A 27,531-nucleotide genomic window follows, 5' to 3' on the forward strand; every position below is an offset into this window, starting at 1 on the left:
CAGCGTGGGGCACAGCTCCGTGTGTCCCCCCCCCACAGACGGGGTGCTGCCCGCTCCCACCCCTTCGTGCCCCGCACCGAGCCCCCGGAAGGGGCTGATCCCCCGCACCCCCCCGCTCCGCCCTGGGGCTGGGGTCCGTCCCACCCCCGCTGTACCGGTGCAGGAGGCCCCTGCATGGCCCGAGCCCCGCTGTACCGGACCCCTGCGTGGCCCCCAACCCCCCCGCACCCCCCCCCCCCACGCCGTGCCCCCCGTGGGGCCCCATCCCGCCCGGCGTGCTCAGCGCTTTTCCAGCCCCGGGTATTTAAGGGGCGGCCAAGCACCCTCTGACCCTTTCCCTCTCCAGCCCTGGACTTTCCTCTCCCGGCGGCACAGCCAGGATGAGCTCGGGGCCCATCTTTGCCCGGGGGGAGGATTGCCGGGCCGGCTGGCGAGAGGCCGCTGCGGGCTACGATGGCCCCGACACCCACCTGGAGATCCTGGGCAAGCCGGTGATGGAGCGCTGGGAGACTCCCTACATGCATTCCCTGGCAGCCGTGGCTGCATCGAGGGGTAACGGGGGGCACGGGGGGGTCGGGGCCGTGCTTGGGATGTGGGGAAGGGGATATATGGGGACCCCCCCCTCTCTTCCTGGCAGAGGGGACAGGGTGACACGTTCCTGGATGTCGTGGGGAGGAGGGGTCTGGGTGGGTCCTGACATTTTTGGGCCATGTCCCCAGACACCGGCAGAGGTTTTGGTCTGAAGTGGAGGAAAAAAAAAGAATCCTGGGTCCCCGGGGAGGCTCTGTGTGTGTCTGTGTCTGTGTCTGTGTGTCTGTGTCTGTGTCTGTGTGTGTCTGTGTGTGTGTCTGTGTCTGTGTGTCTGTCCCCTCCCCAGCTGTCCCCTTGTCCCCAGGTGGCCGTGTGCTGGAGGTGGGTTTCGGGATGGCCATCGCTGCCAGCAAGGTGGAGGAGTTCGACATCGAGGAGCATTGGATCATCGAGTGCAACGAGGGAGTGTTCCGGAGGCTGGAGGAATGGGCCAGGACACAGCCACATAAGGTCTGGGATAGGCTGTCCCGGTACTGGGGGGGTGGTCCCGGTGCCAGGGAGGCTGTCCCGGTGCTGGGGGGGCTATCCCGGTGCTGGGGGGGGGGATGTCCCGTGTTGGGGGAGGCTGTCCCGGTGCCAGAGAGGCTGTCCCGGTGTCGGGGGATGGTCCCGGTGCTGGGGAGTGGTCCTGGATCCAGGGGGGGTTGTCCCGGTGCCGAAGGGGTGGTCCCGGTGCCAGGGAGTCTGTCCCCATACAGAGGGAGGCTGTCCCGGTGCCGGGAGGGTGGTCCCGGTGCTGGGGGGGGCTGTCCCGGTGCCAGGGGGGGCTGTCCCGGTACCGGGGGGGTGGTCCCGGTGGGCACCAACCTTTGGGGCTCACTGCTCCCCTCCTGCCCCCAGGTTGTGCCTCTGAAGGGGCTGTGGGAGGAGGTGGTGCCAACGCTGCCCGACGGGCACTTCAGGGGTGAGGCAGCACACAAGTGGGGAGGGGGGCAGTGGGTGGGGGTCTCCACGGTGCAGGGAGCACCCAGCTCCTGCCCTCGGTGGTGGGGGGTGGGGAGGGGTCCCCGTGGGGCAGCACCATGTCCTGGGGAGGAGGTTGTTGTCACTTTTCCTGGGGTCTGGGATGTGGGGTGCAAATTAAAATAGGAAAAAAAAATATTTGCCAGTGAAGGGGGGACCCTCCCCCCCAGCACAGGCCCCACGGGGGGGGGGTCTCTCTCTCTCTCTCTCCCCCCCAGCTTATGGGGGGTCTCTGGTGTTCCCTGGCAGGGATCCTGTATGACACCTACCCCCTGTCAGAGGAGACCTGGCACACACATCAGTTCAGCTTCATCAAGGTAACACGGGGGGGTGCAGCACCCACACACACATCCCCCCACCCTTCACGGGGGTCCAGAGCCCCCCCCCAGCTCGGGCTGATCTGGACCTTTCCCCACAGAACTGGACCCAGCACTTGGGGTCCACGTGGCTGCAGGGGGAGGGCTGGGGCAATGTCCATCTCTGCAGGGAGGAACTGGAGCTCAGGGGGGGGGAGAAGAGCAGCTGGGTGCTGAGCTGGTGCTGTGCCAGGCAAGGGCAGGGGATGGGTGAGAGGGGTGAGGTGCCAGGGTGAGGGGCACTGAGCCATCCCCCCTCCCCAATTCCCCCCCCAGGCCCACGCCTTCCGCTTGCTGCAGCCCGGGGGGGTCCTCACCTACTGCAACCTGACCTCCTGGGGGGAGCTGCTGAAAACCAAGTACACTGACATTGAGAAGATGTTTGAGGTGAGGGTTGTCCCCCCCCTGCCACCCCCGGGCTCTCCAAAGCCACCCAAAAGTCACCCTGGGCACCTCCTGCACCCCCCCAGGTGCTGACTCTGGAGCAGCATTTAACTCCCTGATGGCTGAGGCCCAAGAGGGAATGTTTGAGGGGGGGGTTGCCCTCCATGGGGCTCCCCATACCCAGCTGCATCTCCACTCAGATCCAAGCAGCTCTGAGCACCCCTGCTCCTTCCTCTCCTGCAGGAGACCCAAGTGGGGCAGCTGCTGGAAGCTGGGTTCAAGAGGGAGAACATCAGCACCAAGGTGATGGACCTGGTCCCCCCCAAGGACTGCAGGTACTACTCCTTCCACAAGATGATCACACCCACCATCCTTAAGCACTGAGGAGGAGGAGGCTTCTTAGCTCCTACTGAGAGAAGACTGAAGCTCTGTTTATCTGGAAGTGGCTGGAAGCTTGGGATGGAAGTCCTGGATCTACAGGACTGGAATTCCTGCCCCACCAAGGGTATCACTGATGCCCTGGAGGTGTCTTCTGGGCTCTGCACCTGTCCCAGAGGCCACTGTCCTCTCATGACTCACCCTCCTCTCCAAGTTCCTCCATTAAGTTGTAATTCTAGAGTCTGTAGCCAAAGGGCTTCAAGGATGAGATGTTTCCCCTGCAAACTGCATCACGTGGAGAAACCAAGGGGGAGAAAGAGGAGGGACAGGGCAGCAGGGGATGTTCTGGCTGCCCCTGGAGCAACTCCCAGGTGAGGCTTCCCAATCATAGCAAATTCTGACCCTGCCACCCTCCTGGCAGCCTGACAGTGCAGAGGTGACATCTCCTCTCAACCCAGAAGGAATAAAACCCATGAAAAAGGAATAAAATGCACAGCTGCTGTTTCAGAGCAATTTCTTTGTCTTTCAAACGTGTGTGTGTGTGATTCTGGCACGATGGAAATAATTCCTGGCTGCTGTGTGCACTGATGGAAAGGACTTACTTGATCCTTTGCAGGAAATTCTAACCAAAAAAAGCAGATGGTGAGGAAGGGCTGAGCTTGGGGAGGCCTCAGGGTTCACCTGGATGTGCCAAACTTCCCAAAAAACAGCAAGTCCCAAGTTTCTGGCACAGCATTTATGTCACCAGAGGTGCCTTCAACCACTCTCCTTCCCTGACAGGCTGCTCAGACCAGAAAACAACCCCTGAATGTCATCAAATTCAGCTCCTGCTTTTAAATTCCCTTTTTAAACAAGCTAAAAACACCTGAGGTGCTAGGGACAAGCCAGAGGAGCACCTTAACCAGGTAGAGTTTTATTGGAAGGCTCGTGAGGACCCGGAGTCCTTGTGCGTATGAAGGTGAGCAGGTGCCCTGAGCAGGCAGTGAGTGGGGACAGGTCATAAATTAGAGGTTATTTCCTGTACCAGATCTGGATCCTCTTCTCCCGTTTGATTTTCTTCTGAAGCTGCAGGATCCCATACAGCAAAGCTTCAGCTGTGGGGGGGCAGCCTGGGAGAGAGAGAGAGAGAGAGAAGGGAGGGCTGAGATTTCGGGTTCATCAAAGCCAGAGAGCTGCTTTAAACAAACACAGGTGATTTTTTAAAAATTTTTTTAAAGTTCTTTACAAAATGTAGAACTGCTTTGCTTTACAGCAAGGTGGGATCTCCCAGGACACCACCTGGCTGGCTAAACCACAGCCCACGCTTCACACAACAGCTGCTGGTGAGGTCACATCACCAGAACTGCTCCACTCTCTCCCTGCAAACCCCTGGCAGATCTTCCTGAGGCATCAGCAGCAGCTCCAGCAACACGATCTGAAACAGAATGAGCTTTAAAAACCCCCAAAGTCCCTCAGCTCCCACGGCCTGGAGCTCACAATTCCCACCTGGCACGTAGATGTCCACGGGCACGATGCGGTCGCAGCCCCTGACCACTGAGTAGGAGTAGTGGTAGTAACCCCCACCATTGGCACAGCTGCAAGAGAGGAGGGGGCTTCAGGGATGGGTAGAAAGGTGGCTGAGCAGCCCCCAGGGAGGCTCCCCCACTGGCACCCCCACACCCTGGGGCAGGGAGCTGCCCCCCATAGGTTTCTCAGCCAGGGATGGAGCCGATGCTGAGGTTTAGGCCGTGGCCATTCAGCCTCCCCCCAGGCCCTGGCTGCTCTCAGAGGCTGTTAGGCCCCAAACTGAAGGATTTTGGTTACTTGCACCAAGCAGAGACTCAGAGGGGCCCTTCCCCAGGTGCCAGCAGCTGCAGAGACCCCCCAGGATCTTTCACTGGGAGCACCCTGCAGCTCACAGCCACTCCATTCTCCTCACCCCCATCCAAGGACATCTTTATGTTTCACCTGTACCGAGGCCTCTTCATGAAGTTTAAGAGGTTGGAAACACAACTGAGACACAGCCCCCCCCTCCCTCCACCTCCCCACTCGTGGACACGCAGGATTTTTTCCACGCAGGTGCTCAGGAAGCCTCAGCACTCACCTCCCCATGGAGACAACGTAGCGGGGCTCCGGCATTTGGTCGTAGACCTGCAGAACACAGACATTTCATCCCGTTTTCCACCCCATCCCTGCATCCAGGCATCCCAGCTCCAGCCAATCCAGCCCAGACCCGGTACCTTTCGAAGAGCTGGAGCCATTTTGTTGGTCAGGGTGCCAGCCACAATCATGACATCAGCCTGGCGGGGGCTGGCTCGGAACACCACCCCGAAGCGGTCCATGTCGTAGCGAGGAGCTGCCATGTGCATCATCTCCACAGCACAGCAAGCCAGCCCGAAGGTCATGGGCCAGAGAGAGCTCTGCAGGGAGAGAGCAGAAACAATCAGAGAACCACACCTCGAGGCCTGGGTCCAGTTCTGGGCCCCTCAGCTCAGGAAGGAGATCGAGGTCCTGGAGCGGGTCCAAAGGAGGCAACTGGGCTGGTGAAGGGATCCAGCACAGATCCCCTGAGGAGAGGCTGAGGGAGCTGGGGGTGTTGAGGCTGGAGAAGAGGAGGCTCAGGGGAGACCTCATCACTCTCTCCAACTCCCTGAAAGGAGGTTGGAGCCAGGGGGGGGTTGGGCTCTTTTCCCAGGCAACTCTCAGCAAGACAAGAGGGCACAAGAGGTCTCAAGTTGTGCCAGGGGAGGTTTAGGTTGGACATGAGAAAGAATTTCTTTCTGGAGAGGGTGCTCAGCCATTGGAATGGGCTGCCCAGGGAAGGGGTGGATTCTCCATCCCTGGAGATATTTCAAAAGAGTCTGGATGTGGCACTCAGAATCATAAAATCACAGAATCATAAAATCCCAGAATGGGCTGGGTTGGAAGGGACCTCAGAGCTCCTCAAGTCCAACCCTTGCTCCACTCCCCCCGTGGTTCCCAGCCCATGGCACTGAGTGCCACATCCAGGCTCTTTGGAAATATCTCCAGGGATGGAGAATCCACCCCTTCCCTGGGCAGCCCATTCCAATGGCTGAGCACCCTCTCCAGAAAGAAATTCTTCCTAATGTCCAACCTAAGAGAGAGGAACCCGGGCTGGGAATGCTGGAAGAGGGAGCTGAGCCCCTGAGTGGGGGCTCACACGACAGAGAGAAAAGGAAAGGGGACGAAGGGCAGGTTTGAGTGGGGAGGGGTCTCCCCCTGCTCTGCCCCCCCAAATCTCAGCCCCTGCCCAGGGAACTTTCCCCAGGGAGGATTTTGCAGCCCACTCACCCTCCGTGCCCAGTTGATGAGGTCATCAAGCTTGGTGACAATGTACTCGCCCCTGCTGGAGGGGACATAGGATTTCTTCTGGACAACAGCTGAGCTCTTCTGCTGGACTGGGACAGGGCTGAGGAGAAACAGTGGGATCAGTCTCCCAGTTGTGAAGCATCCCCACAAAATGCACTCGTGAGCCTCGGGGAGCTGTGCTCCTGTAAGGAATTATTGCTTGTGGACAGCCCCACACCCTCTGCCACTCCTGGGGGCTGTGTTTATAATGGGGGCATCTCCCCCACCCCACTGTGGGGAAAGGTGCTCGCTGCACCCCCCTGTGACCCTGGGCACAACCCTGGGCTGGCAGCAGGCAGCAGGCAGCAGGCTGCTCATCCTGGCTTTCCAGAGGTGAAACAAAGGGAAAGATTGCCAGGCAGACAGAGCTCTGGCAAACAGAAGTTTCCTTCCCCACCCCCACTCGGGAATGTCCCCCCACACCCCACGGGAGGAGGGGCTCAGTGGGGACCCACCCTGCAGCGTTACCTTTTGGCACCCTCTGCCCCCGGGGTCTGGTGGAGCAGCTGAGCACGGGCAGGAGCCACGGGCCTGGGAAAAAGAGAAAAACCATCACAGCCCGGGTGACACGGGACCCCACGGGCCTGGGAAAAAGAGAAAAACCATCACAGCCCGGTGACACGGTGACACGGGACCCCACGGTGACACGGGACCCCACGGTGACACGGGACCCCACGGTGACACGGGACCCCACGGTGCCCCCCCCCCCGGTCCCACAGGGTCCCACACGGCAGGGGCTGAGGGTTCCAGGGATGGAGACCCCCGAGCTGGGCCCAAACCCAGCAGGAGAAGGGACCCCACCCCGGGCTCCCCGGTCCCGGTCCTCACCGCCGGGCCAGCACAGCGCGTCCCGGGAGCCGCAGACCTGCAACGAGAGAACCGGGGAGAGCTCAGCCCCGGCCGGGCCCCTCCCCGCGGGGAAGGGAACGACCCGAGCCCGGGAGGGACTCCGGTACCGAACCCTCTCCTTGGCTGGCCCGGAAGGGACAGGGGCACCGCACAGCCCCACGGACAAGAGTGACACCGGGGAGCCCTGCGGTCACACAGCTCCGGTTCCTCTCACATTCCCCGGTCCCGTCCCGCAGCCCCGGTCCCTCTTACATCCTCCGGTCCCTCTCTCAGCCCCGGTTCCTCTCACAGCCTCTGCGCTCCCCGCAGCCCCTGCCCCGTCCCGCATCCCCGGTCTCTCTCACCTCCCCCTGCCCCTCTCACAGCCCCCCAGCCCCGGTCCCCCATACCTCCCCCAGCCCCTCTCTCAGCCCCAGCGCTGCCCCCAGCCCCGGTCCCCCTCACCTCCCAACGCCGCCATTTCGCCGCAGCCCTTCAGGCAACCTCTGGGCGCGGTGCACCCGCTAAGCGGCCCGGCCGGCACCCAGTGCACCGCCTCAGCGGGCCGGCGGGGAACGCGGGGACGGCGCGGGGGGTTCCGCAAGCACACATGGAGCCCCGGAGCAAAACGGGTCCGGGAGGAGAGCGGCGGCGGAGGAGAAGGGGAGGACGAGGAGGGGGTGTTCCCGGTGTCCCGGAGGAAAAGGCTGCGCTGAGCGCGTCCCTGGGTGGGCTCGAACCACCAACCTTTCGGTTAACAGCCGAACGCGCTAACCGATTGCGCCACAGAGACCGCGCTGCCGCCGCCCGCCCCCGCCCCCGCTGCTCTGGGCACCGGAACCCCCCGGGGCTGCCCGGACCCCCCCGCCCTGCACGGAACCCCCCCCACGGGACCCCTCGCTGTGTCCCCGGACCCCCGGTGCTGCCCGGGACACCCCCGGGACTCGAACCCGAACCCCCGGGGCTGACGGGAGGGGGGGGCGAGCGGGTTAACGGGGCCGAAATAGCTCAGCTGGGAGAGCGTTAGACTGAAGATCTAAAGGTCCCTGGTTCGATCCCGGGTTTCGGCAAATTCCCTTCTTTTAATTTTTTTTTTTTTTTTTTTCCCCATGTAGGGCCCCCCGGGTCCCCCCCGCACACACCCTCTGACTGCCCACACACTGCCCCCATCAGCCTCTTTTTTGTTGTTGTTTTTTTTATTGTATAACCTCAAAACAAAGAGAAGCAGCAGCAGAGGCAGAACAGGTGGAACTGCACCTGGAAGGAGAAGGTGCATCAGTTACCACTCAGAACGATGAATACAGAGCCATTAAAAGTGTAACTAAAATATATCCACATAACAAAAACCAGAATATCCCAAGTCACACCTCAACTTCTTAACTTGAACTCATCTTCCTTGGACCAGCTGGGACATCCTATTTCCATCACAATAAAAGACAAACTGGGTTTTATCCTTAAATCATTCCCAGTAACACTGCACATCTGTCACAGAATTGGGTGTTTCTTAAACCAGATCCTTTAAAGCAGCCTGCAAGAGGCTTTCCCTGTTACCCAGCAAGGTCACCAGGGCTTGGTTTTGCTGCAGACTTGGGATTCCCCCAGGATTTTTACACCCAAAACCTCTGCTCCTCCCCTCACATCACCAAGTCCCAATTTTATTTCCCACCCTCTCAGAGACACAAAGCAGAAGAGCCACAACCCCCCCAGGAAACTCTGCCAGAGGGGAAGCAGCAGCAGAACCACGGGGCTGGATCACCCACCAGGAGGTGATTTTCTGAGGACAAACCCCTCCATTTGTCAGATATTTGGCCAAAAATCATTCACACAAAGCTTTAATGTTACAGCCAGGAGCTCCACAGAACACGGGGGGGTTTGGGCAGCTCCGTGAGGAAAGGACCCTGCCCCTTCTCCATCATTTTTCCAGGAGGTTTGGCAGCTCCAGCCCTGGGGAAGCAGCTCCCACAGGCAGGGTGAGAGTGAGTCAGGTTCTGAGCACACACAGGTGGCTTTTAAAAAGCAAGAACGAGAACAACTTTCACACAAACGACCACTTCAGTGTGTACACCCCCTGCTGGGGTGAGGCTGTACCACTGCTCAGCTGCTGTCTGCAGACTCTGCTTCCTTCTTCTGCTTTTTTCTTTCTAGGATCTCTTCGTCGAATATTTCTCTCTCCCTGAAAAGGAAAATGTTGGAGTTCTGTAAAGAAAATAAACCTGGACAGGCCCCACACAGGGGGACTCAGCAAGGACATTCCTCACACTCCATCGTTTTGCTACTCAGACAGGAAGTTTTCTTCCAGAAGGGAAGGTGTGGAGCTCTCCTGCCCTTCCACTCACGTTTTGCTGTAAAAACTCCCCCCAAAAATTGAGAGAATACTAAAAAAAGATTTACCTATTGCTCACAGATGGTCCTTTCATGTATTTCTCTTCTGCCTGCTCATAGTCAATGTCATCCACAGCAGAGATGGCATAGATGATGGCCTAGAAAAGCAATTAATTCCTTTCTACTCCTGAAACAAAAGCTCAGTTCCCAGCAGCTGGAAACATCTCCAGCACCAGATCCCTCAATCACTTGGGTGAAACAGTTTGGTGTGAACCTCAGGTCCTAAAACCAGTAACACAAACCTGTCCTCTGGACACCCCCAGGGGAGGATTTTTACAGCCAGGTTAAGACATTCTTCAGAGCAATTTTGTTTCTAAACGTTTTCCCAGGAAAGTTCCCAACAATGAGGATTTAAAATTAACACTGTAAAAATAAAAAACCCACCCCTGATGAAACCAGCAACCCCAGAGGTAACAAAGAAGCAAACAAAGCTTTGTAGAGTTACAGAACTCATCAAACCCCACCTAAAAGCAACCACTCTGCCTCTGAAAACATCACCCAACCTCCAGCTTCTCTTCTGTACCAACAATTGGGAGTCAGAGGGGGGGCAGATGAACCCTCCTGCTCCAGGACACACTCCCCAGCCAGTAAAGAAGTTGTTTATTCACTTCCTTCAGCCTGTGCTTTCCTCAGGGTTTGTTACTTACCTCAGGCAGGAGGACATCTGAAATAAATCTGATTCCATCTCCATTTATTGGGTGCAGGCTCTTGGTGTCCATCTCCTGATACACCTCTGTCAAGTAGTTCACAACCAGGTCCAGCTGCTCCTCATCCTCCAGGTAGGTTTCAACACAGGCCATGTATTTCCTTGACTTCTGGAACCCCTTCAGCCAACGAGATTGTTTCCTGCTTGTCAGGATTGCCAGAAGATGCTCTTCAGCCCCTTTGGTCTTCACAATAAACTCCACAATCTTTTTATTGGCTCTGTCCCGGGCTGCCCTGGTTCTGTCAGGAAGGAGTTTCTTGGAGGGCTTCTGAGGTGAAGCTTCTGGAGGCTCTTCCTGAACTTCCTCTGCTGCCCTGGGAAAGGTCATTTGGGCTGGCCCTTGGTAACCTTCCTTTCTAACTGGGTAGCCTGGAGAGAAAAGCCATGATCCTGCTCAGACATCCCCAGCAAGGGGCTGTCTTGCACTGCACACACAAACACAGAACAAGGGACTTCCCTGACAAGAGCTTCTTCCTCCCTTACCCCCAAAAAAGGGCAAAACCCACTCAATGAATCTTATTTTTGCCTTAAAACGACTAGGGAGTGGGAACTCTGAGCTGAACTCACTGCACCATGAAATAACCACTTACCTGATCACCTTTAACCATCAGGATTTACCTGAAACCTCAGGGTGCAGCAGAGGGGTGTGGTAACTGTGACTCTGAGACCCAACACCAGAGCAAAACTTCCCTACAGAGAAAAGACTGCAAGAGGTAACAGATCCACTTACTGATATCCGCAGCAAAATATTCCAGGAAGGAGCCCGTGAAGGAATGACAACCTAAAAAGCCCAAAAGAGGGTTATTTATCAGTTCAGTGAAGCCTGGGGACCACAGCTGGCAGCTTTGCTGTCCTCTTCTCCCTGCTGGGGGACATCATCTGCTCACCCACTCTGATCCTGTAGTCAGAGATCAGCCTGATGCACCACTCGATTTCCTGGCGATATTGCTCCCTGGCTCTGTCCTGCAACCCCCAAACCAGGAATTAATTAATGCTTTGTTCAATCAAGTGACAGAGAGACCTGGGAGCACCACACCCCTCCCCAGGGACACCTCTACCCACTGGGATTTCTCCCAGCACGTTCCTGGGGGTACTTACTATGAGCTCCTGCTTTTCTTCGCAATCAAAATGCTTCAGGTTCTTCAGAGATACAGAAAAACTTGGGAGAAAAGAAAGAAACCCAGGTAGGGAAGAGGCTGAGCTGAACCTCTGTGGCTCCACCACAATTCTACCCCTCCCTGGAAGTCAGATTTCCCAGGGAACTCAGGTGTTGCTGCTTTGGGTTGTTGCCCTTTTGTTCTGAATTCCTCCCTTAAGCCTCAGCTGCTCCCCCAGCCCCACACTGTTCCCTGGCACCCCCAAAAATCCTCCCCCCACCTGGAGCCTCCCCCTGGGCTCTGTGTTCAGTGACTGCTCACTGCCCCAGGCCAGGAAGAAACTGAAAAAGTTGAGAGGTGGTCAAAATCCCCCCCATTTACCCTTTTTTCTTGCCACTTGCATTCCCTTCTATCAGCAGCACACACGCCCTCCTGTGCTTCCTCTTCACCTTTTTGACCTGTGGGGAGGATGAAGCCCCATGAGAATCCTCAGATCCCCCCCAAACCCTGCACATTTCACAGGGGTGCACAGCCCACACTTTTCATTTTTCTGTATTTGTGCAAATTCCTTCATGTGGCAAGCCCAGAACTTAACCCAGTGCAGCCTCTGCCCACACCAGACACAGCAGCACCACAGCCACCCCCTGCTCCAGCACAGACATCAAAACACCACATTTTACTTTTTAACACTTTTTGTCACCTTTGGAAGGTTTTTTTCTGGCAGAGCTTTACCATTTCCAGCTCCACATGAGTCAAGAAGGGCAAGAGACCCTCGAGACCTTGGGAAGCTGCTCCTTCTCAAAACCCCAGGCCATGGAAACAGCCCCAGAAGAGGCAGCAGGGATCTCCTCTTACCACAGCTGGCCAGTAGGGATACCTCCCCAGCTTGCACCAGGCCAAATTCCCTTCTTCAATTGATTGAGGTTCTGTGAGGAAAAAGGAAATAATTAAATGTATTTACAGATGGATCAGACAAGATTCCTTTCAGGAATTTCACTTTAGAGACTTTTAGAGGTTTCAGCTGAGGCAACAGAGCAGCCTCCCCAGAGCACAGCACAAGCCATAAAACTCTGTTCAACCCTTGCTCAGTTTTAGGATGTTTTGCAGTTTGTTCTGTTCCAAAAAAAACTTTTTTTGGGGCATTCAAGAATTCTTTTTTATTCCAAGCTTGAACAAGGCTGGGTTCACTTCCCAACAAGGTGAGGCTGCAGCAGCAGAGAAGCACAAACACCCCAAAAGAAAGATCACATCTCCTACCCTGGAGTGATAAAATACTGGGAAGCTCCTCCTCCTCCTCCTCTTCTTCATCCACCAGAGGTGAGAGGCAAGAGAGGCCCTCTGAGGAAGTGATCTTTGAAGCCAGGTCAGATGGTTCCAGTCCTGCTGAGAGCAGGAAACACCAGAGTTCATAAGCAAGGAGAGCAATTAAAAAAGGTTCAAAGCTCAGAGCAGATGGGTGTGGGGGTCTGTCACACCACAACCCCCCCTCAGCACCCCCAGGTAAAGATAAAACAATCTGCACAGAGGATGAGAAGGGAAAGGAACAAGCCCAGGCTGCTTTTTAGCTCCTCCTCAAGTGATTTCATCTCCTTCCTCCCCAAATCTCCTGGGGAATTAAACCCAGTGACTCCAGAACCAGGCTGAGGGCAGCACTGGGAGGTTCCAGGGGGAGGATGAAGCTCCCCAGCCACGTGCTCACCTTCATCCTCCTCAAAGTCTGGCAGCTGGAACTGCTTCACTTTGCTGAGGACCACGGGGGAAGGGTTCTCCTCTTCCTCCTCTGCTGGCTGAGCAGGAGACATCTCCACACCCAGCCCTGGGCTGGAAGGATCAGATGAAGATTTGGGGCAGTTCCCACGTTTCCTTTTCCTGAGGGAGAGCCCCGTTGTGCTGTTCTCCTGCTCTCCATTCATCCTTTTTAAACTCCCTGGCTCTGGAATTCCATGGGATTGCTTTGTCATGCTTCCACCCTCACCCTCCAGGCCTTTTCCCCAGTCACCTGAGGCACTTTTACAAGAGGAATCTGGAAATGTCCTCCCAGGCTGAGTCCTCCCAGGCTGCCTTCTGGTGTTGAACCTTCTGCCAGGCCCCCCCGGGTCAGCCCTGGGGGGGTGAGGCAGAGCAGACCCCTCCTCAGCCAGGGGCTGTGCTGGATCCTGGGGGGAACCATTCCCACCTGCCTCAGGTGCTCCTGCACCTCCTGGTTTCTTTCTCCCCTGTTTATTTTTCCCCTTCCTGGACCTTGAGGAGGTTTTGTTTCCACGTCTGGATTTTGGCAACGACCTGGGCTTGATTTTTCTCTCTCTCTGTCGTGGCTCTGACTCTGGGATGTTGGGATTTTGACACTCTGGGCCTGACACCTCACAGGAGCCCCCAGAGCCACCTTCAGGAGGGTTGGTCCCACTTTTTGGGCTCTCAGCCTTCAGCCTGGGGTTGGTTTCTTGGTTGCTTTTCTTCTCAGAAGCCTCAGGTCCCAACTCCTCACTGGAGAGAAGCAACTGGCACCGAGCTGAGGGGGGAGATGAGGCAGAGCCTGAACTGCTCCCCCCAGGAGGAGCTGCTCCTCCTTCTCCTCCTCCTCCTTCTCCTCCAGGTTCCTGTCTGCCTGAGTCGTTTTGATTCAAAATATCCAGGGCCAGTTTCAGAGCCTGCCTGTATTTCAGGTCTTCCACCACCTCACTTGGGTTCTCCCTTTGATCTGAGGAAGAAGAGCACAAAATGAGGGTTCTTTGGACACAACAAATTGTTCTCCCTGGGTGGCTTCTGGTTGAGTTAAGTGGAAGTCCCTAAATATCCCAAATTCTGCAGGTGAAGTGAACCCAAGTGCAGGTTCCTGCTCCTTCCCCTGGTGGAAGCACACACCAGGGCCTGCCCACCACAAAGCCTGTGGTGATGTTCAGTTTATTCCTGAGGTTTAGGGATGGGATGGAAAGAAATGCCAAAAAAAAAAACCAAAACAACAAAACAAATAGTAATAAAAAAAAAAACCAAAAAGCCCCCACAAACAAACAACCAAAAAAACCAAAATAAACCCAAAACAAGCCAGCAAGCAAAAAAACCCAAAAGCCAGCAAGCAAAAAAACCCAAAAGCCAGCAACCAAAAAAACCCAAAAGCCAGCAAGCAAAAAAACCCAAAAGCCAGCAAGCAAAAAAACCCAAAAGCCAGCAACCAAAAAAACCCAAAAGCCAGCAACCAAAAAAACCCAAAAGCCAGCAACCAAAAGCAACCAAAAAAGCAATCAACCAAAAAACCAACAAAAAACAAACAAACAAAAAACTCCAAAAAACAAACATACAAAAAAACCTCCACCAAAAAACAACCAAACAAAACCCCTAAAAAACAAAACAAAAAAAAAACCCCAAAGAAATAACTGCAATCCAACCCAACTGCTGTCCCCAGGGGAAGTTTCTGTGCCTGTTTTCTCCCCAGGCCACACCCAGGCTCTGCCCTCTCCTCACCCAGCTTGGCTGCGATGGTTTCGATCCGTTCCTCCTGCAGAGGGAAAGCTCCAGCACAGCTCACCCTGACCCTGCAAACACACCAAACCTGCCTGAAACCCTCACACCACCTCTCTGCCATCCCCTGACATGAGCCCCACGGTGCTTTGGCCCCCCCAGACCCCACAGCAGAATAAAAACCCCACAGGGACAGTGCCTGAGCTGACAGGGATGTTCCAGCCCTAAAGAGGCACCAGGGCTTGGGCCAGCATCAAATCCTTCCTTAAATCAATTACTCCTTTTTTTTTTTTTCCTTTTTTTTATATCTAACAGTGACACAATTACTTAACTGTTCCTTCAAGCCAAGGATTTCAACTTCAAGAGAAGTCTCCTTCAGGTTTGTTACAGATGTTTTCCCAGCAGCTCCAGTTTTGCACAAAACCTACGTTCAAGTGAAAAAAAAAAAAACAAGGAAAAAGTGTTTAAAATACTTGACCATTCTGTCACACCGTGGAACAAATCAAAAACATTTTCAGCAGGAAGAGCACAGAAAAGCCTGAAGTTGCCCCCCCTCTACAGATCTGCTCTTTTTTTTTCAAAGTCTACACATGTTTATTTGGAGCTCTTTCTTACAACTCCCTCTCATCCTCTTCTAAGTGGTGCCCACAACCCCCATTTCTACCTCTGCTTTACCTTTGCTGGCCACAAACGTTCCTTCCAGGAGCAGAGCACATACTCTTGATCTGTCATGACTGGGGCTCACACAGAAAAGGAAAAATTCCAGTGTGCTCTGAAGGAAAAGGGAATAAAAGAGTTACACCACACTTGGTCTGCTTTTATCTTCCTTTTTTTTTTTTTTTTTCAAAGAAATGTAAGACTTAGAGCACGGTGTGAGAATTATTTCTCATTCTACCCTTGGGATGATTGGACTGCTGTTACTTGGAATCCAATTAAGTTCTCAGGGTGTTTCTCTCCCTGTGCAGCCTCAGGAGGTCCCACTGAACGTGGGAGTGGAGAAAACACAGCAAGCAAACCACAAAACCCCCACAGAAAGCTGCTGGGGGCCTCCCCATTCCCCCGCTAACAAAACCCTCGTCACTCCCGACACATTTTGCCGATTTTTGCACACAATTTATCACTAAATCACCTCCTGGGGCCTCACTTCTGTCTCACAGACCCGGGAGGCTTCAGACCCGCTCCCAGCACGGAACCGCTCCCGGTACTTACCCAGCCGAACCTTCAGTCCCGTCGGCACCCAGGAACGCGCTCCTGCCCCAAACGCAACAACAAACACCGGTTACTCCAGCCCCGGGGCAGGGACCGCAGCTCCGGGCCCCGCTTCCCCTCACCCACCCGCCGGGCCCGGGGCCTGAAGAGGGGGGAAGGGGGGGGGAGTTGTGCTCCGGGCCAGGGGAAGGGGCCGCGGGTTCCCAGCTCCGGGAGGGGGGGGTGGGGGTAACGGGATCGCCCTTTGCGTCCTTCCCAGCCCCAGAGCGAAGCTCAACCCCCCCATCCCCCCCTCAGTTACCGGTACCGAGCCCGGGCCGGACCCCAGCCCCGCTCCGCCGCCCGCCATACCGAGGCCACCGCCTTTGGCCACGCCCCCTGGGCCACGCCCAGCGCGTGCGCCTCCCGCCCCCTCGGCCGCGCCGCAGCCAATCAGCGGGCGCCGCCGGCGCGTGAGCAGCCGCCAAAAAAAAAAAAGAAAACAACGCACGCGCGCTCCGGCCAATCCCCGCGCCCGTTACCTCACGTCGCTCCGCCCCCTCTCCCCCGGCTCCTCCTCCTATTGGTCCGCTGCGGTGACGTCACGGCCAGCGAGCGGCGCGGCGGGAGCGGCTCTGTAACCCTGGCAACGGGGAGGTGACGTCAGCGTCTATGACGTCAGCGTGTGACGTCAGGACGCGGCCTCCAAGCCGCGAGAGCACCGAGAGGTCGCGACAACGGCCCCGAGAGGGCCCCGGCCCGGGCCTGGGGAGAAATGGGGTGAAAAACGCAGAAAAACTCCCTCAGGTGTCAGGAAAGCCGCCCCGGGCTGAGCCATCGGAAGTTTTAGCCCCGAATTTTGGGAATAAAGTCAGGGAGGCGGCGGCGGTGCCGCGGGGGTTGGTTCATTCCCTGGGGCAGCTCCTGATTTTTATTTCTGTCTCACTTTCCCCTCCCTGCCCGCGGGTTGGTGCCGCCCAACCCCTCATCCCTCCCCAGAACGGCTCCGCGGGTTGGGCAGCCCCAGCTCCAGCCCCAAAATGAAGAGAATTCACGGAAAAACCATCAAGTGGGCTTTGAACACCCCGGTTAGGAGAGGAGGAGGTTAAATGAGGAGTTGGGTGACAGTCTGAGTGTCACCCTCAGGGCAGGACAAAGGTTCAGCCCCCTGGGTTAAAAAGAGGAGAGAAAAACCCCACCCTGCCTGCAAAACACCAAAAAAAAAAAAAGAAATCCAGAATTTTCCCCTCGCCAAAACGTTCTTTAATTCCAGTTTGCCCTTGCTGTCCCCTGTCCCTCTGTCCCCAGATGCTCAGTTCCTGGAAAAAACAAAACCTCGGGTCCAACTTTTCTCTTTTTTCTTTTCTCTGGCTGAGATATTGGCCAAAACTCGCTGGTTTAGCCTCAAACCACGAGGCCTGCTGGGCACACCAGGGATTTCTGTGACCCCCCCACCCGTGTCCTGTGGCTTCTCCCCTCTGAGCACTTGTTCTGCACTAAAATCCACCAGAGCTTATCCCGTGGCTTGGCCAAGAACAGCCTTAAAATAAAACCAAAAAATTGCTTTTCAGGAAGTTTCTCAGCTGATTTCACCACCCAGGAAACCCGGGCATCCCCTCCTGGGGCTCTGGCAGCCAGGGGAGAGGAGTTTGTTGTTCTCTGCTCTGATTTCTGGGGTAAAATAACTCAAAAACTGGGGGACACACACACACAGAGGGGCCACCACCTCGTGACAGTCCTGCTGCCACCCCCAACCCCCAGCAGGGCTGAGCAGGGGACAAGGGACACTGGAGAGGAACCCAAGCACCAAGTGGAGGTCGCTCACCCACTGGAGACAACAAAGGAACCACGGGGGGACTTTTCACGCGTGGGTTCAGACCCTGTCTGAGCCCACAGCTGGGGCTGGGACAGCAGAGGTGACATCGGTGGCCAGGGGTGATCCAGGTGTCCCCTCAGGACTATGTACAGAGCTCTGTCACCACCACTGGGAAGGACAAAGAAATCCCATTCCTAAGCCTTTTGCTCCGTGGTTTTAAGGGATCGTTTCCAACCACGGCGCCCAAAGCTCTCAGGTTTCTGGGGAGCCCGGGCCAGCAGCCTCCCCTCCTCCTGGGGACACAACTGCACTGCCAAGGGCACCACGGACCCCGGGCTGCACCCCTGGGGGGCTCCGTGTCCCCCCCTGTCCCCCAGGGTCACTGGGATGTCCCCTGATGGAGCCGTGGCCAGCCCAGCTCTTTAGCTCTCCGTGGGCACCTTGGACACGGCAGAGACGTCGCTGGGAAAAGCCTCCAGGTCCTCGGTGGTGGCCGTGGTGGTGGCTTCGGGGCCGGGGGTCCCTGCGCCCCTTGGGACCCCCCCCCCCCCGGCTGCGGCCACTGCGGGAGCAGTCGTGGTGGCCGTGGTTGCCCAAGCGGCTGGAAGCCACCACGGCTTTCATGGCAGCCTGCGGGGGGTCACAGCAGCCTCAGGGGGGGGCTGGGGGGTTATGGGGGTCTCCCCCCCACCCCCCGATGCCATTCCCGAGGTGCTGGAGCCTGGGGAAGGGGAGGTGGCACCCGCTGCTCCTCAGCCTCTCGCCCGGGACAGGGCTCTGCCCGGGGACGGAGCTGCACAAGGAGCTGTCACCCCCTTCCCCGAGCCCCCCCCCCGGGCTGCCACACGTCCCTGAGCGTTCCTCGGCTGGGACAGCAGCTCGCAGGGGTTTGCACGGGAGGGCAGGAGCAGGAGCCACCCCCAGGGGGCTGAGGGGGCTTTTCCAGCTCACCTTCAGCTTCCTCCTGGCGTTAAATTCCTGCAGTTTTTTCTGCGTGCTGTCCATGTGGGCGAACTTGGCAGCTTTCCCGGTGACCCAGGGGTGCTCCAGCGCCTGCTGGACCGTCAGTCTCTTCTGGGGGTCCAGCACAATCAGCTTTCTCACCTGGAACCCATTATCCCGCAGAGAGAAAGCTTCCTCTTGCCATCCCGCCCCCCTCCTCCCCGAGTTTTCTGATTTCCCGAACCCCTCTCACCAGGTCCTTGGCGTTGAGGGAAACCTCGTCCCACCAGGGGGACACAAACTCGTAGTCGCAGGTGAGGATGCGGCCGTACATGTACTGATCCCCCCGGGGGTCGAAGAAAGGCTCGAAACCGCAGAGCCTGGGAGGGGGGGGTGGGACAGAGGAGGAGCTACAGAACCCGACCCAAAGCCCGGGGGGTGCAGCCCTGGGGGCGTCTCCCGGCCCCGGGAAGGGGTGGGGAGGGGTCCGGTTACTCACAGGATGTAAGTGATGACCCCCACGGACCACATGTCAACCTCGGGGCCGTACGGACCCCCCTGGAGGATTTCAGGGGCTGGAAGCAGAGTTTGGGGTCAAAGAGAAGGTCCAGCAGAGGAATCGGCTCCTGCCGTCCCTGCACTGAGCTGTGCAGGGGCTCAGGATGGGGACAACCCCCCCTCCTTTCCTGCTCACCGCAGTACCCCGGGGTCCCACAGACGGTTTTCATGGTGTCCTGGTCGTCCACGATCTTGGAGAGCCCGAAGTCACCTTTGGGGGGATGGAGAGGGGTTGTTGGGGACCTCTCCGTCCCCCCGTGCTGAGCCTCCCCCCGGGGGTGGGGGCTGGGGGGGTGCTGGACCTCACCGATTTTAAGGGGAGCATCAGGGGAGAGGTCTGCATAGAGCAGGTTCTCAGGCTTCAGGTCCCGGTGGACAACTCCATTTTTGTGCAGATACTACAGAGAGAGACAAGGGGGATGCGGGGGGGGGGGTGTGAGGGGGATGTGGGGGGGATGGGATGACCCAGGGGCCTCAGACAGGATTTGGGAAGAGGCACAAACCCGGGACCGACTCCCCTGAACGCCCCTCTGGAAAAATCCACGGTGCTGGAGCTGCCGGCAGGGCCGTGGGGGCACAGCAAGGACATTCCCCCTTATTGAGTTTCCATTTTAAACCCTCCCGTTGCCATAGAAACCCCATCTCCAGCTCAGCCCCTGCTGCAGAGCAGCACTGACCTTCCTCCCTCTCCTCCCTCACCCCCCAAACGCAGCTCAGAAGAGGCACCTTGGCTGGTGACCCCTCTCCCGGGGGGGATTTGGAGGGGGACCCCCTGGAGCTCCCTCCTTGCCAGACCCCAGGGGCTCCAGGGGGGAAATGTTACCCAAACAGCTTCCAGGATCTGCTTCACCACGTGGGCCGCATCCCGCTCGCTGTAGAATCCCCTCTCCACGATCCTGGGGGCACACGAGGGGCAGTGGCAGCACCAGGGTGCACGTCAGCCCCCTCCTCATCCTCCCCTGCCACCGGGGGGAGGCTCTGGAGGGGCCGGGATGGGGGGGCTGGGGGTACCTGTCAAAGAGCTCCCCTCCTGTCACCAGCTCCAGGACGAGGACGATCTCGGAGGGTGTCTCAAAGATCTCCTTCAGCTTGATCTGCAAGGAGCAACAGGAGGGATCTGGGATCCAGGTGTGGGATGCAGGAGTGGGATGGAGGAGTGGGATGGAGGAGTGGGATGGAGGAGTGGGATGCAGGAGTGGGATGCAGGGGTGGGATGGAGGAGTGGGATGGAGGAGTGGGATGGAGGAGTGGGATGGAGGAGTGGGATGGAGGAGTGGGATGCAGGAGTGGGATGCAGGGGTGGGATGGAGGAGTGGGATGGAGGAGTGGGATGGAGGAGTGGGATGCAGGAGTGGGATGGAGGAGTGGGATGCAGGAGTGGGATGCAGGGGTGGGATGGAGGAGTGGGATGGAGGAGTGGGATGGAGGAGTGGGATGCAGGAGTGGGATGGAGGAGTGGGATGCAGGAGTGGGATGCAGGGGTGGGATGGAGGAGTGGGATGGAGGAGTGGGATGCAGGAGTGGGATGCAGGAGTGGGATGCAGGGGTGGGATGCAGATGCAGGATGAAGACATGGGATGGAGGAGTGGGATGGAGGATTGGGATGCAGGGGTGGGATGCAGGGGTGGGATGGAGGAGTGGGATGCAGGGGTGGGATGCAGGAGTGGGATGCAGGAGTGGGATGCAGGAGTGGGATGCAGGAGTGGGATGCAGGGGTGGGATGCAGGGGTGGGATGCAGGAGTGGGATGGAGGAGTGGGATGGAGGAGTGGGATGCAGGGGTGGGATGCAGATGCAGGATGTGGCAGCAGCAGCACTGCCCCCCCTCCCCCCCCTTTCCTTTTGATTTGTTTGAACATGTTTAGTTTAGTTTTTTTTTTTCTTAAACTGTTTGGAACAGCCCTGCTCACTTCATCACACCTTAAAGAGGATGAAGGGGAGGGGAAGAGGAGCACCTGGTGCTTTATCCTCCTCGTGTCTCATCTCAGCTGGAAGGGGAGCTCACTGAAGGTTTTGGATGTCACCTCAGGCACCCACATCCAGCCCTCATCCCTCTGGGATGGATCCTGCACCCAACTTCAGGCATACAGGATACACACACAGAGCCCTGAGAGGCCAAACCACCCCTGGGACCATTTTGCAGAGGAAAAGGCCCTAAAGAAACACTGGTTTTCTCCTGACTTTTTGTTTTTAGCTCCCACGCAAGGCAGGACTGTCTGCACGCCACCTTTGTGCCACTGCAGCAAACCTGGAATTAACAGGTTTCTCTCGGAAAATCTGTCAAAATGCAATTTTTTTTTGAATTTTTTTTTTTTTTAATGGAAAACAGAGAATTTCATGCTGCTTAAGACTTTTGTGACACTGCGAATTTCATGGGGCTTTAATCATTACCTTCATAGGCTGGGTGACAAGCAGTGATACCCCGCGGGGTGAGAGACACTATGTGGCAGCTTATTGCATTATAATAATACACGGAAGCACTATAATTTTCCTATTAACTTCAAAAGTTTACAATCCTATTATCATCTGCTGTCGAGGTTGGGGCTGAACGATAGCGAGGACGTGGACGGCCCCGGCGTAAACCATGAAACGGGAGCATCACTTCTTCAAAAACCCATCACTTGAGCTGGGGAGAGCCAGCAGAACCCCGCAGAAAACTCAGCGATTTAAATATTAAAACCTTCCTGCTGGTTCCTCCTTGGCAGCTCCGTGGTGCCACTGCCTGGAGAGGGAAGGAGGCGGGAGGGCAGAAATGGGATTTTCTGTTGCCTGCCTGATAAGACATCAGAGGAAAACCTCTGCCCAGCCATGGTTGGGATCACCCAAGTGTCCTCCTGGGATGCTCCGGGAAGGTGATCCCTGTCCTGGCCGCTGCCCTGGGACATCCTGGGACAGGAGAAGCATCTCCATGGAAAAAGGAGAAGCATCCAGAACACCCCAAGGCAGGGCCGTGTGCCCAGGGGCTGCAGGACCCCCTGGCTCCAGCCCCTTTGTCCTCCTCCTCCCTGTTTTTTGGATGTTGGGGATTTCTCTTGGCTTCAGTTCTTTGCATCAAGGTTTCAGGTGGTGGTGGAGGGGGGGGTGGGCAGGGAGTCCCCTGGGGCTTGGAGCCACACACAGAGTGGCAGCCGGGGCTGCAGCAGCCTGGGGATGGCCCGGGGATCTTCTGGTGATGGTCCAGTGATGTCCCAGTGACGTTCTGGTGATGGCCCAGTGATATTATGATGATGGCCCAGTGATGTTCTGGTGATAGTCCAGTGATGTTCTGGTGATGGTCCAATGATGGCCCGGTGATGTTCTGGTGATGGTCCAGTGATGTTCTGGTGATGTTCTGGTGATGTCCTGGTGATGGCCCATTCACAAAATCCCTTGGAGCAGGGTCTGTCACCAGCCAGCCCCAGAGCAGCTCCCAGGTGGCTTCTTTTTGTGTCCTTTCTTTACCTCAGGTTGTCCCTAAGCAGCTTTTCCAGTTCTCCAGGGGAAATTCGGGGCAGGGGGAGCCAGAGGGGGGGCGGGGGGGCACGGAGCCCCCCCTGGCTCTGCCATGGGAGAGGGGATGACACAGCAGCCCCAGCCCTGCTGAGGCAGGAGGGGATTTGATCCTCTCTGCAAACCACTGGAGCAGTTCCGGAGTCCCTGCTGTCCCCTGAGCAGGAGGAAGGGTGACCAGGACCCGGCACCCACCTCCCCAGCCTCGCCTTTGATCTCCCCTTGCAGGACTCATTACAGACACGGGGCACATTTCCTGCGGGATTCATTTGATCTCCGGGATGGAAATTGCTCGGCAAATGGAAATCTCAGGGCAGGAGATGAGGGGGGGGCTTTGGTATCAGAGCTGGGAAGCTCGAAGGTGCTGGAAGGAGCAGGGGAGTCAGGGTGAGGAGAATCTTCAGGGCAGGGGGGGGATATGGGGTGCAGGGGGGGGATATGGGGTGCAGGGAGGGGATATGGGGTGCAGGGAGGGGATATGGGGTGCAGGGAGGGGATATGGGGTGCAGGGGGGGGTCGCCAGGGCAGGGGGAGGTTGAACTCACGATGTTGGGGTGCGAGAGCCTCAGCAGGACCCCGATCTCCGTCCTCACGATTTTTTTGTCAATCTGGAAAGCAAAGACCCCGCAGAGGAGGTGTTGCCTGGGTCTGGGTCAGAACCTGCCCCCTCCCCATTGCCCCCTGCAGGGTCCTGTGTCTGTCCCAGGGCCCGTGGCAGCACCCAGTATCCCCCAGCCCCCTGCCCTGCCGGTGTGGAGGTGCTTTGGGGGTCGAACAGAGTCCCCCCCAGCCCACAGCCCCCCCCCCCATGATACTCACTGTCTTCTTCAGGATCTTGGCAGCATAGGGAGTGCCTGTGCCCTTCTCCTGGCAGCTGAACACCACCGAGGTGGCTCCCCTGGGGGGGACAGAGGGCTGTGAGGCAAAGGGAAGGTCCCCACCCCCCGTCCAGCCTTTGCCAGCTCAGCATGGATTCCCCCCTCCCTGCATCATTTCCAGCTTTCCCTGGCAAAGCCATTTTAATTAAAACCCAGTACTACAAGGGGTTTAAATCCTTAAGCAGCTTTCATCAGAGGAGGGAGGTTCCCTGTCCCTGCTGGAGGCCGGGGATGACCCCAGTGGGGACTGCAGTGTCTCCCATCTGGCTGCATCCCCAGGGATCCCGTGAAAAAAACCCTTGACAGGAAAGGGACTGTCCCTGTGCCAGCCCGGCCCTGTCCCCCAGCTCCTGGCCAGGTCTCCATCCAGTTAATAAGGTTTTCCAGCCACCGGGCAGTGAAATCAACCCTCACTGCAGGCTGTGACAGGGCTCGGTGACAATTTCATCGTCACGGCCTGGTTCCTCAGGGCAGATGAATTCTCATCCCCAAATAATCAACCACATTTTCTTCTTTTTTGGCTTTTCAACCTTCCAGGACCGAGTTCAGGCTCTGAGGTACCCAGCTGTGTCCTCGACCCAGCCAAGCACCAACCCCAAAGCCCTGTGCCCCCAAACCCCACCTTTCATCCCAAAACCTGCCCTGAGACCAAGCCCAGCCCCAGGGTGGCCGCAGGGGACCCCACACCGACTGCCCCCCCTCCCCCCCCCCAGAGTCCTCTCATGAAAGATTTGTTTTGAAAACCAGAGTGGATTTTTTGCAACTCATCCGGCTGAACTTGGGAATCACGTTTCCATGGCAACGGCAGAGCCGGGTACCAGAGGGCCGGGGGATGCTGCAGAACCTGCAGTTCTAGACCTTGGCTGTTTCCCACACGTTTTTCTTCATCTTGCCCAACGTTTTTGGTGACATTTTGCTTAGCAGATAAAAAGCAACTTGGACACAGCTCGGGCTGGCTGGGGACAGGTCCCGGTCACCACCTGCTTCTTCCCCAGCTCAGGAAAACACTCACAACGCTGCAATTCCAACCCAAAATGGCATCACTGCTGCTGTGGCCACGACACAAATGTGGTTCCAATGGGAGCAAAAGCCACCAGCACCTTTGATCCTAAATCTGGGGGGTGCTGGGGTTGCTCCTCGTGGCACAGCACAGGCTGCCCCTCGTGTCCCCAGTTCTGGTGGCAGCCAGAGAGATCCCTGCTGGCTTTAACCACGGCCCAGCCCCTCACCCCGGCAGCCACGGCTGCTGAAGGCCTCACAAAAAAAAAAAAAAAAAAACAAACCCCACAATCAGCCCTGAGCACGGCGGGAGATAATTGCATTTGCTTTGCAGATGAACTGGAAAATGTCGGACAATGGGATTTGCTGAAGGGGCGGCGGGGCCACGCGCAGCTGGCACCCCCCACACCTCGGCAAGAGGCTCCGAGAACAGCAGCTTTGACCCCAAACTGCTGGGGTTCAGGCTCAGAGCCTCCTCTGCCCTGCAGGTGGCCACCACCGAAGGGCTCCGGAGCCCCGTGTGCTGCTGCTGGGGCTCACACCGCGGGGGGGGGCACCCACCATGGCCCCACACCCTGCCAGGATCGTCACCCACCCCCCCGAAGCCTTGGGCTGCACAGAGGGGGGGTGGGTGTCACCATGAGCCCACTCCCCCCCCCCCCTCCAGGGGTGAGAAACATGGGGCTCCACGTGCACAGGGAACCAGGGCCCCATCCTGCCCACCCTCCATCAAAAACCATCCCCCAAACCCACCGCTGGACCACCACAAGCCCCGGGTTACATGGAGGTGGGGGTCTCCTGCCATTCCCACCCTTATCCATCCCTCCAGACCCTTGCATCCCACTCCATCCCCCTGCAGCCCTCTCTCCATCCCTCTCCCTACCAGGCCTTGATTAGGACACAGTTGGCTCTCGCCCCCCACATCATCCTCAGCCCCCCCCCCCCCTATCCGGTACCGTCCCAGCTCCGGGCCCACGATGTAGAAATCCTCCAGGGCTGCCTCCCGGCGGGAGCCGTCGATCCAATACTCGGTGCCGGTGCTGGAGGAGGGCATGGTGGGCCGGGGGCCGCCGGCTCCTGCCAGCTGCTGGGATGAGGAGCCTGAATGCCGGCCGCGGTCCCCCCAACTCTCTGACACCCTCCCAAAGCCTCCCCCAAACCCCCCCCCGCCCCTGCCAGCGCCCAGATGGCCCCGCAAAAAGCAGCGCTGGGGATTATTGAGCCGCAGCCACAAATCCCCTTCCCGCCGGGCACGTACGCTGCCTTTTAGGGGATAACCCCCCCTCCGCCGGTCTCATGGCCCCCCCGGATTTTCACACCAGGCCCCCACACTCCCCCACATTCCCTCCCCTCCATTCCCATCCCTCTCCGGAGCCCGGCGGGTTGGACCCGGAGAACCCCCCTCCCCGCAGCAATTCCCGTTGGGGTATTTGCACCCCCAAACTCCCCCGACATCCAGCTGCCCCCCACACCCCCACACACACACCCGCTCCCTTGATTCCGGGGTGGGCTTTGGGGATCCCGGCACATACCGTTAGCTGCGGGGGGGCTGCGGGACGGAGCTGTTTCCCCCCCGGCGCTGCCTCATCCCCGGAACAGGGTGGCTGGGCGGAGGGTGGGTGCGGGGGCTGCTCAGCCCCCCTTGCCCACGCCGGGCTGCTGCGGTTGCAGCCGGATGCAGCCCCCCGGATCACAGGACCCCCCTGCAGCTCCCCACTAGGGGGGGGGCGTAGGGCTCAGTTCCTCGGTGGTGCTTTGCGGGGTGCTGAGCGGCGCAGGGAGGGGCGCGGGGGCAGCGGAAGGTGGGCTGCGGGACGGGACCCTCCCAGGCACCATCCCCGCCCGGTTCCGCTCTCCGGTGGCTCGGCCGTGCCACCCCCCGGCCCGCGGCCGCCACTGCACCGGGCTCCGCCGCCCCCGGCCCCACCGCCCCAAGGCTCCGGGTTTTGCTCAGGGGGGGACGGGCAGCTCCGAGCCCCCGCCCCGCATCCCTGCCCCGACATTCCCGACCCAGCGCCAGGATCGGACCACAACCCGGCACCTCCGCGGGTGCGGAGGGACGGACCCTACCCCCGCATCCCGGGGGTCCCCCACAGCCCCGCATACCTGGGGTCCCCATCCTTCCCTGCCCCAGTTGTGGGGGGAAGCACCCAAAGCCCAGCATTCCCCCCCCCCAAAAAAAAGAAAAAAGCCCCCGGGGGGCCCGATCCTGCCCCGCCCGGGGTGGACGCGGGCGCTGCCGGGTGCGACCGCACGGTGACGCCCTCGGCCACCGGATGGGAACGGGGGGGGGGGTAGGAGGGGCTGAGATTGGGATGGGGGTGGGATTGGGCTGAGGGAATGAGGTGGGGATGGGAAGGGGGCGGGGGCGGGTGGGGGCCAGGGGTGTGATGGGGCCAGGGGTGGGTTTGGGTGGGAATGGAGATGGAGATGATGGAGATGGAGCTAGGACGGGGAGTGAGGATGGGGTGGGCTGGAGCCAGGAAGAGGATGGGAACGGGGAGAGAGCAGTGGTGGGACTGGGAATAGGGTTGAGGTGGGATGGGCATGGGGTTAGGACCGGGGTGTCACTGGGGATGGGAACGGGGTTGAGGTGGGAATGGGCTCTTTCCCAAGCCCACCTCTGAAGAGCCAAGAGCAGATTTTTATGTTTCACTATCAAAAAATAGAAATAGGGAGAATGTCCTGAGGGGCAGTGACCTTCCACGTGGGACCGACGGGTGCTGGTGCTGGCGAGACCCTGGGGACACTGCACGGGGTCCCCACTGCCACAGCTTGGGCAGAGGACCCGCATGAAAGGACCCACCATGAAGGTCTCATTGGCAGGAAATGTTCTCCTTGTAATGGGCTTCCCGAGTATTTATTAGAATATTTTATCATATCTGAGGGAAACAAACTTGGCCCCTCTTGATCTAGTCTGGTTCCAACTCTCTTTTGAAAGGAATCTTCTGAAAGGGAAAATATTCACCTGCTCAGTGAATAAATTGACTCTGTGGGTGTCTCTCCCCATCCTGGTATGTCGTGGACACAAGGGTGGGCTGGAAGAGGCTGGTTTGATTAATTAATATTTGTCACTTCACCCAAAACAAGCACAATCCCCCCGTTCATCCCCAAAAAGTGAGGGGGCTGCATTGGAAAAGCAGAGGCAGCCCCTTCCCATGGGAAAGCCAGTA

At 58.0% G+C, this 27,531-nt stretch overlaps 4 protein-coding genes and 2 non-coding genes across 9 annotated transcripts; 2 read left to right on the plus strand and 4 right to left on the minus strand.

Annotated features, from left to right (window-relative positions):
* The first annotated feature begins 299 nt into the window (after positions 1 to 299).
* Positions 300 to 3,179, plus strand: GAMT (guanidinoacetate N-methyltransferase). The gene is made up of 6 exons (XM_071727659.1): positions 300 to 552; positions 896 to 1,041; positions 1,432 to 1,495; positions 1,804 to 1,871; positions 2,187 to 2,297; positions 2,538 to 3,179. Exons 1-6 carry the CDS (start codon positions 381 to 383, stop codon positions 2,676 to 2,678), a joined length of 702 nt encoding a protein of 233 aa, XP_071583760.1. The 5' UTR covers positions 300 to 380; the 3' UTR covers positions 2,679 to 3,179.
* A 390-nt stretch (positions 3,180 to 3,569) lies between these two features.
* Positions 3,570 to 7,432, minus strand: NDUFS7 (NADH:ubiquinone oxidoreductase core subunit S7). Its single transcript, XM_071727660.1, has 8 exons — positions 7,314 to 7,432; positions 6,849 to 6,885; positions 6,489 to 6,551; positions 5,964 to 6,081; positions 4,892 to 5,071; positions 4,756 to 4,802; positions 4,158 to 4,246; positions 3,570 to 3,781 (listed from the first exon to the last, which is right to left on the minus strand). The coding sequence occupies exons 1-8, from the start codon at positions 7,327 to 7,329 to the stop codon at positions 3,684 to 3,686; spliced, it is 648 nt and encodes a 215-aa protein (XP_071583761.1). The 5' UTR covers positions 7,330 to 7,432; the 3' UTR covers positions 3,570 to 3,683.
* Positions 7,433 to 7,567: 135 nt separating this feature from the next.
* TRNAN-GUU (transfer RNA asparagine (anticodon GUU)) lies at positions 7,568 to 7,641 on the minus strand. The gene has a single exon. It is a non-coding gene; the product is annotated as a tRNA-Asn (tRNA).
* A 204-nt stretch (positions 7,642 to 7,845) lies between these two features.
* Positions 7,846 to 7,918, plus strand: TRNAF-GAA (transfer RNA phenylalanine (anticodon GAA)). Its single transcript has one exon. It is a non-coding gene; the product is annotated as a tRNA-Phe (tRNA).
* Positions 7,919 to 8,025: 107 nt separating this feature from the next.
* On the minus strand, positions 8,026 to 16,094 carry PWWP3A (PWWP domain containing 3A, DNA repair factor). Of its 4 annotated transcripts, none has more exons than XM_071727653.1 (17): positions 16,000 to 16,094; positions 15,699 to 15,740; positions 15,165 to 15,261; positions 14,822 to 14,913; positions 14,493 to 14,563; positions 13,551 to 13,731; positions 13,201 to 13,502; positions 12,733 to 13,032; positions 12,291 to 12,416; positions 11,889 to 11,959; positions 11,415 to 11,491; positions 11,035 to 11,095; positions 10,824 to 10,899; positions 10,667 to 10,717; positions 9,878 to 10,305; positions 9,240 to 9,328; positions 8,026 to 9,021 (listed from the first exon to the last, which is right to left on the minus strand). In XM_071727653.1, the coding sequence occupies exons 3-17, from the start codon at positions 15,219 to 15,221 to the stop codon at positions 8,943 to 8,945; spliced, it is 2,061 nt and encodes a 686-aa protein (XP_071583754.1). In that variant the 5' UTR covers positions 15,222 to 15,261; positions 15,699 to 15,740; positions 16,000 to 16,094; the 3' UTR covers positions 8,026 to 8,942. The 4 variants fall into 4 exon arrangements, with proteins under 4 accessions (XP_071583754.1, XP_071583752.1, XP_071583753.1 ...); XM_071727651.1 differs by having other exon boundaries at positions 8,026 to 8,105; positions 8,937 to 9,021; positions 13,201 to 13,731; XM_071727652.1 differs by having other exon boundaries at positions 12,291 to 12,413; positions 13,201 to 13,731.
* A 185-nt stretch (positions 16,095 to 16,279) lies between these two features.
* On the minus strand, positions 16,280 to 26,225 carry LOC139787981 (calcium/calmodulin-dependent protein kinase type IV-like). The gene is made up of 13 exons (XM_071727434.1): positions 25,891 to 26,225; positions 25,315 to 25,442; positions 23,301 to 23,379; positions 23,027 to 23,089; positions 20,005 to 20,087; positions 19,817 to 19,889; positions 19,301 to 19,391; positions 19,130 to 19,204; positions 18,935 to 19,010; positions 18,689 to 18,815; positions 18,445 to 18,597; positions 17,921 to 18,123; positions 16,280 to 16,442 (listed from the first exon to the last, which is right to left on the minus strand). Exons 2-13 carry the CDS (start codon positions 25,410 to 25,412, stop codon positions 16,280 to 16,282), a joined length of 1,284 nt encoding a protein of 427 aa, XP_071583535.1. The 5' UTR covers positions 25,413 to 25,442; positions 25,891 to 26,225.
* Between the last annotated feature and the right edge of the window lie 1,306 nt (positions 26,226 to 27,531).

The sequence above is a fragment of the Heliangelus exortis genome, chromosome 28, assembly GCF_036169615.1.
Source record: "Heliangelus exortis chromosome 28, bHelExo1.hap1, whole genome shotgun sequence".
Classification (NCBI taxonomy): Eukaryota; Metazoa; Chordata; class Aves; order Apodiformes; family Trochilidae; genus Heliangelus; species Heliangelus exortis.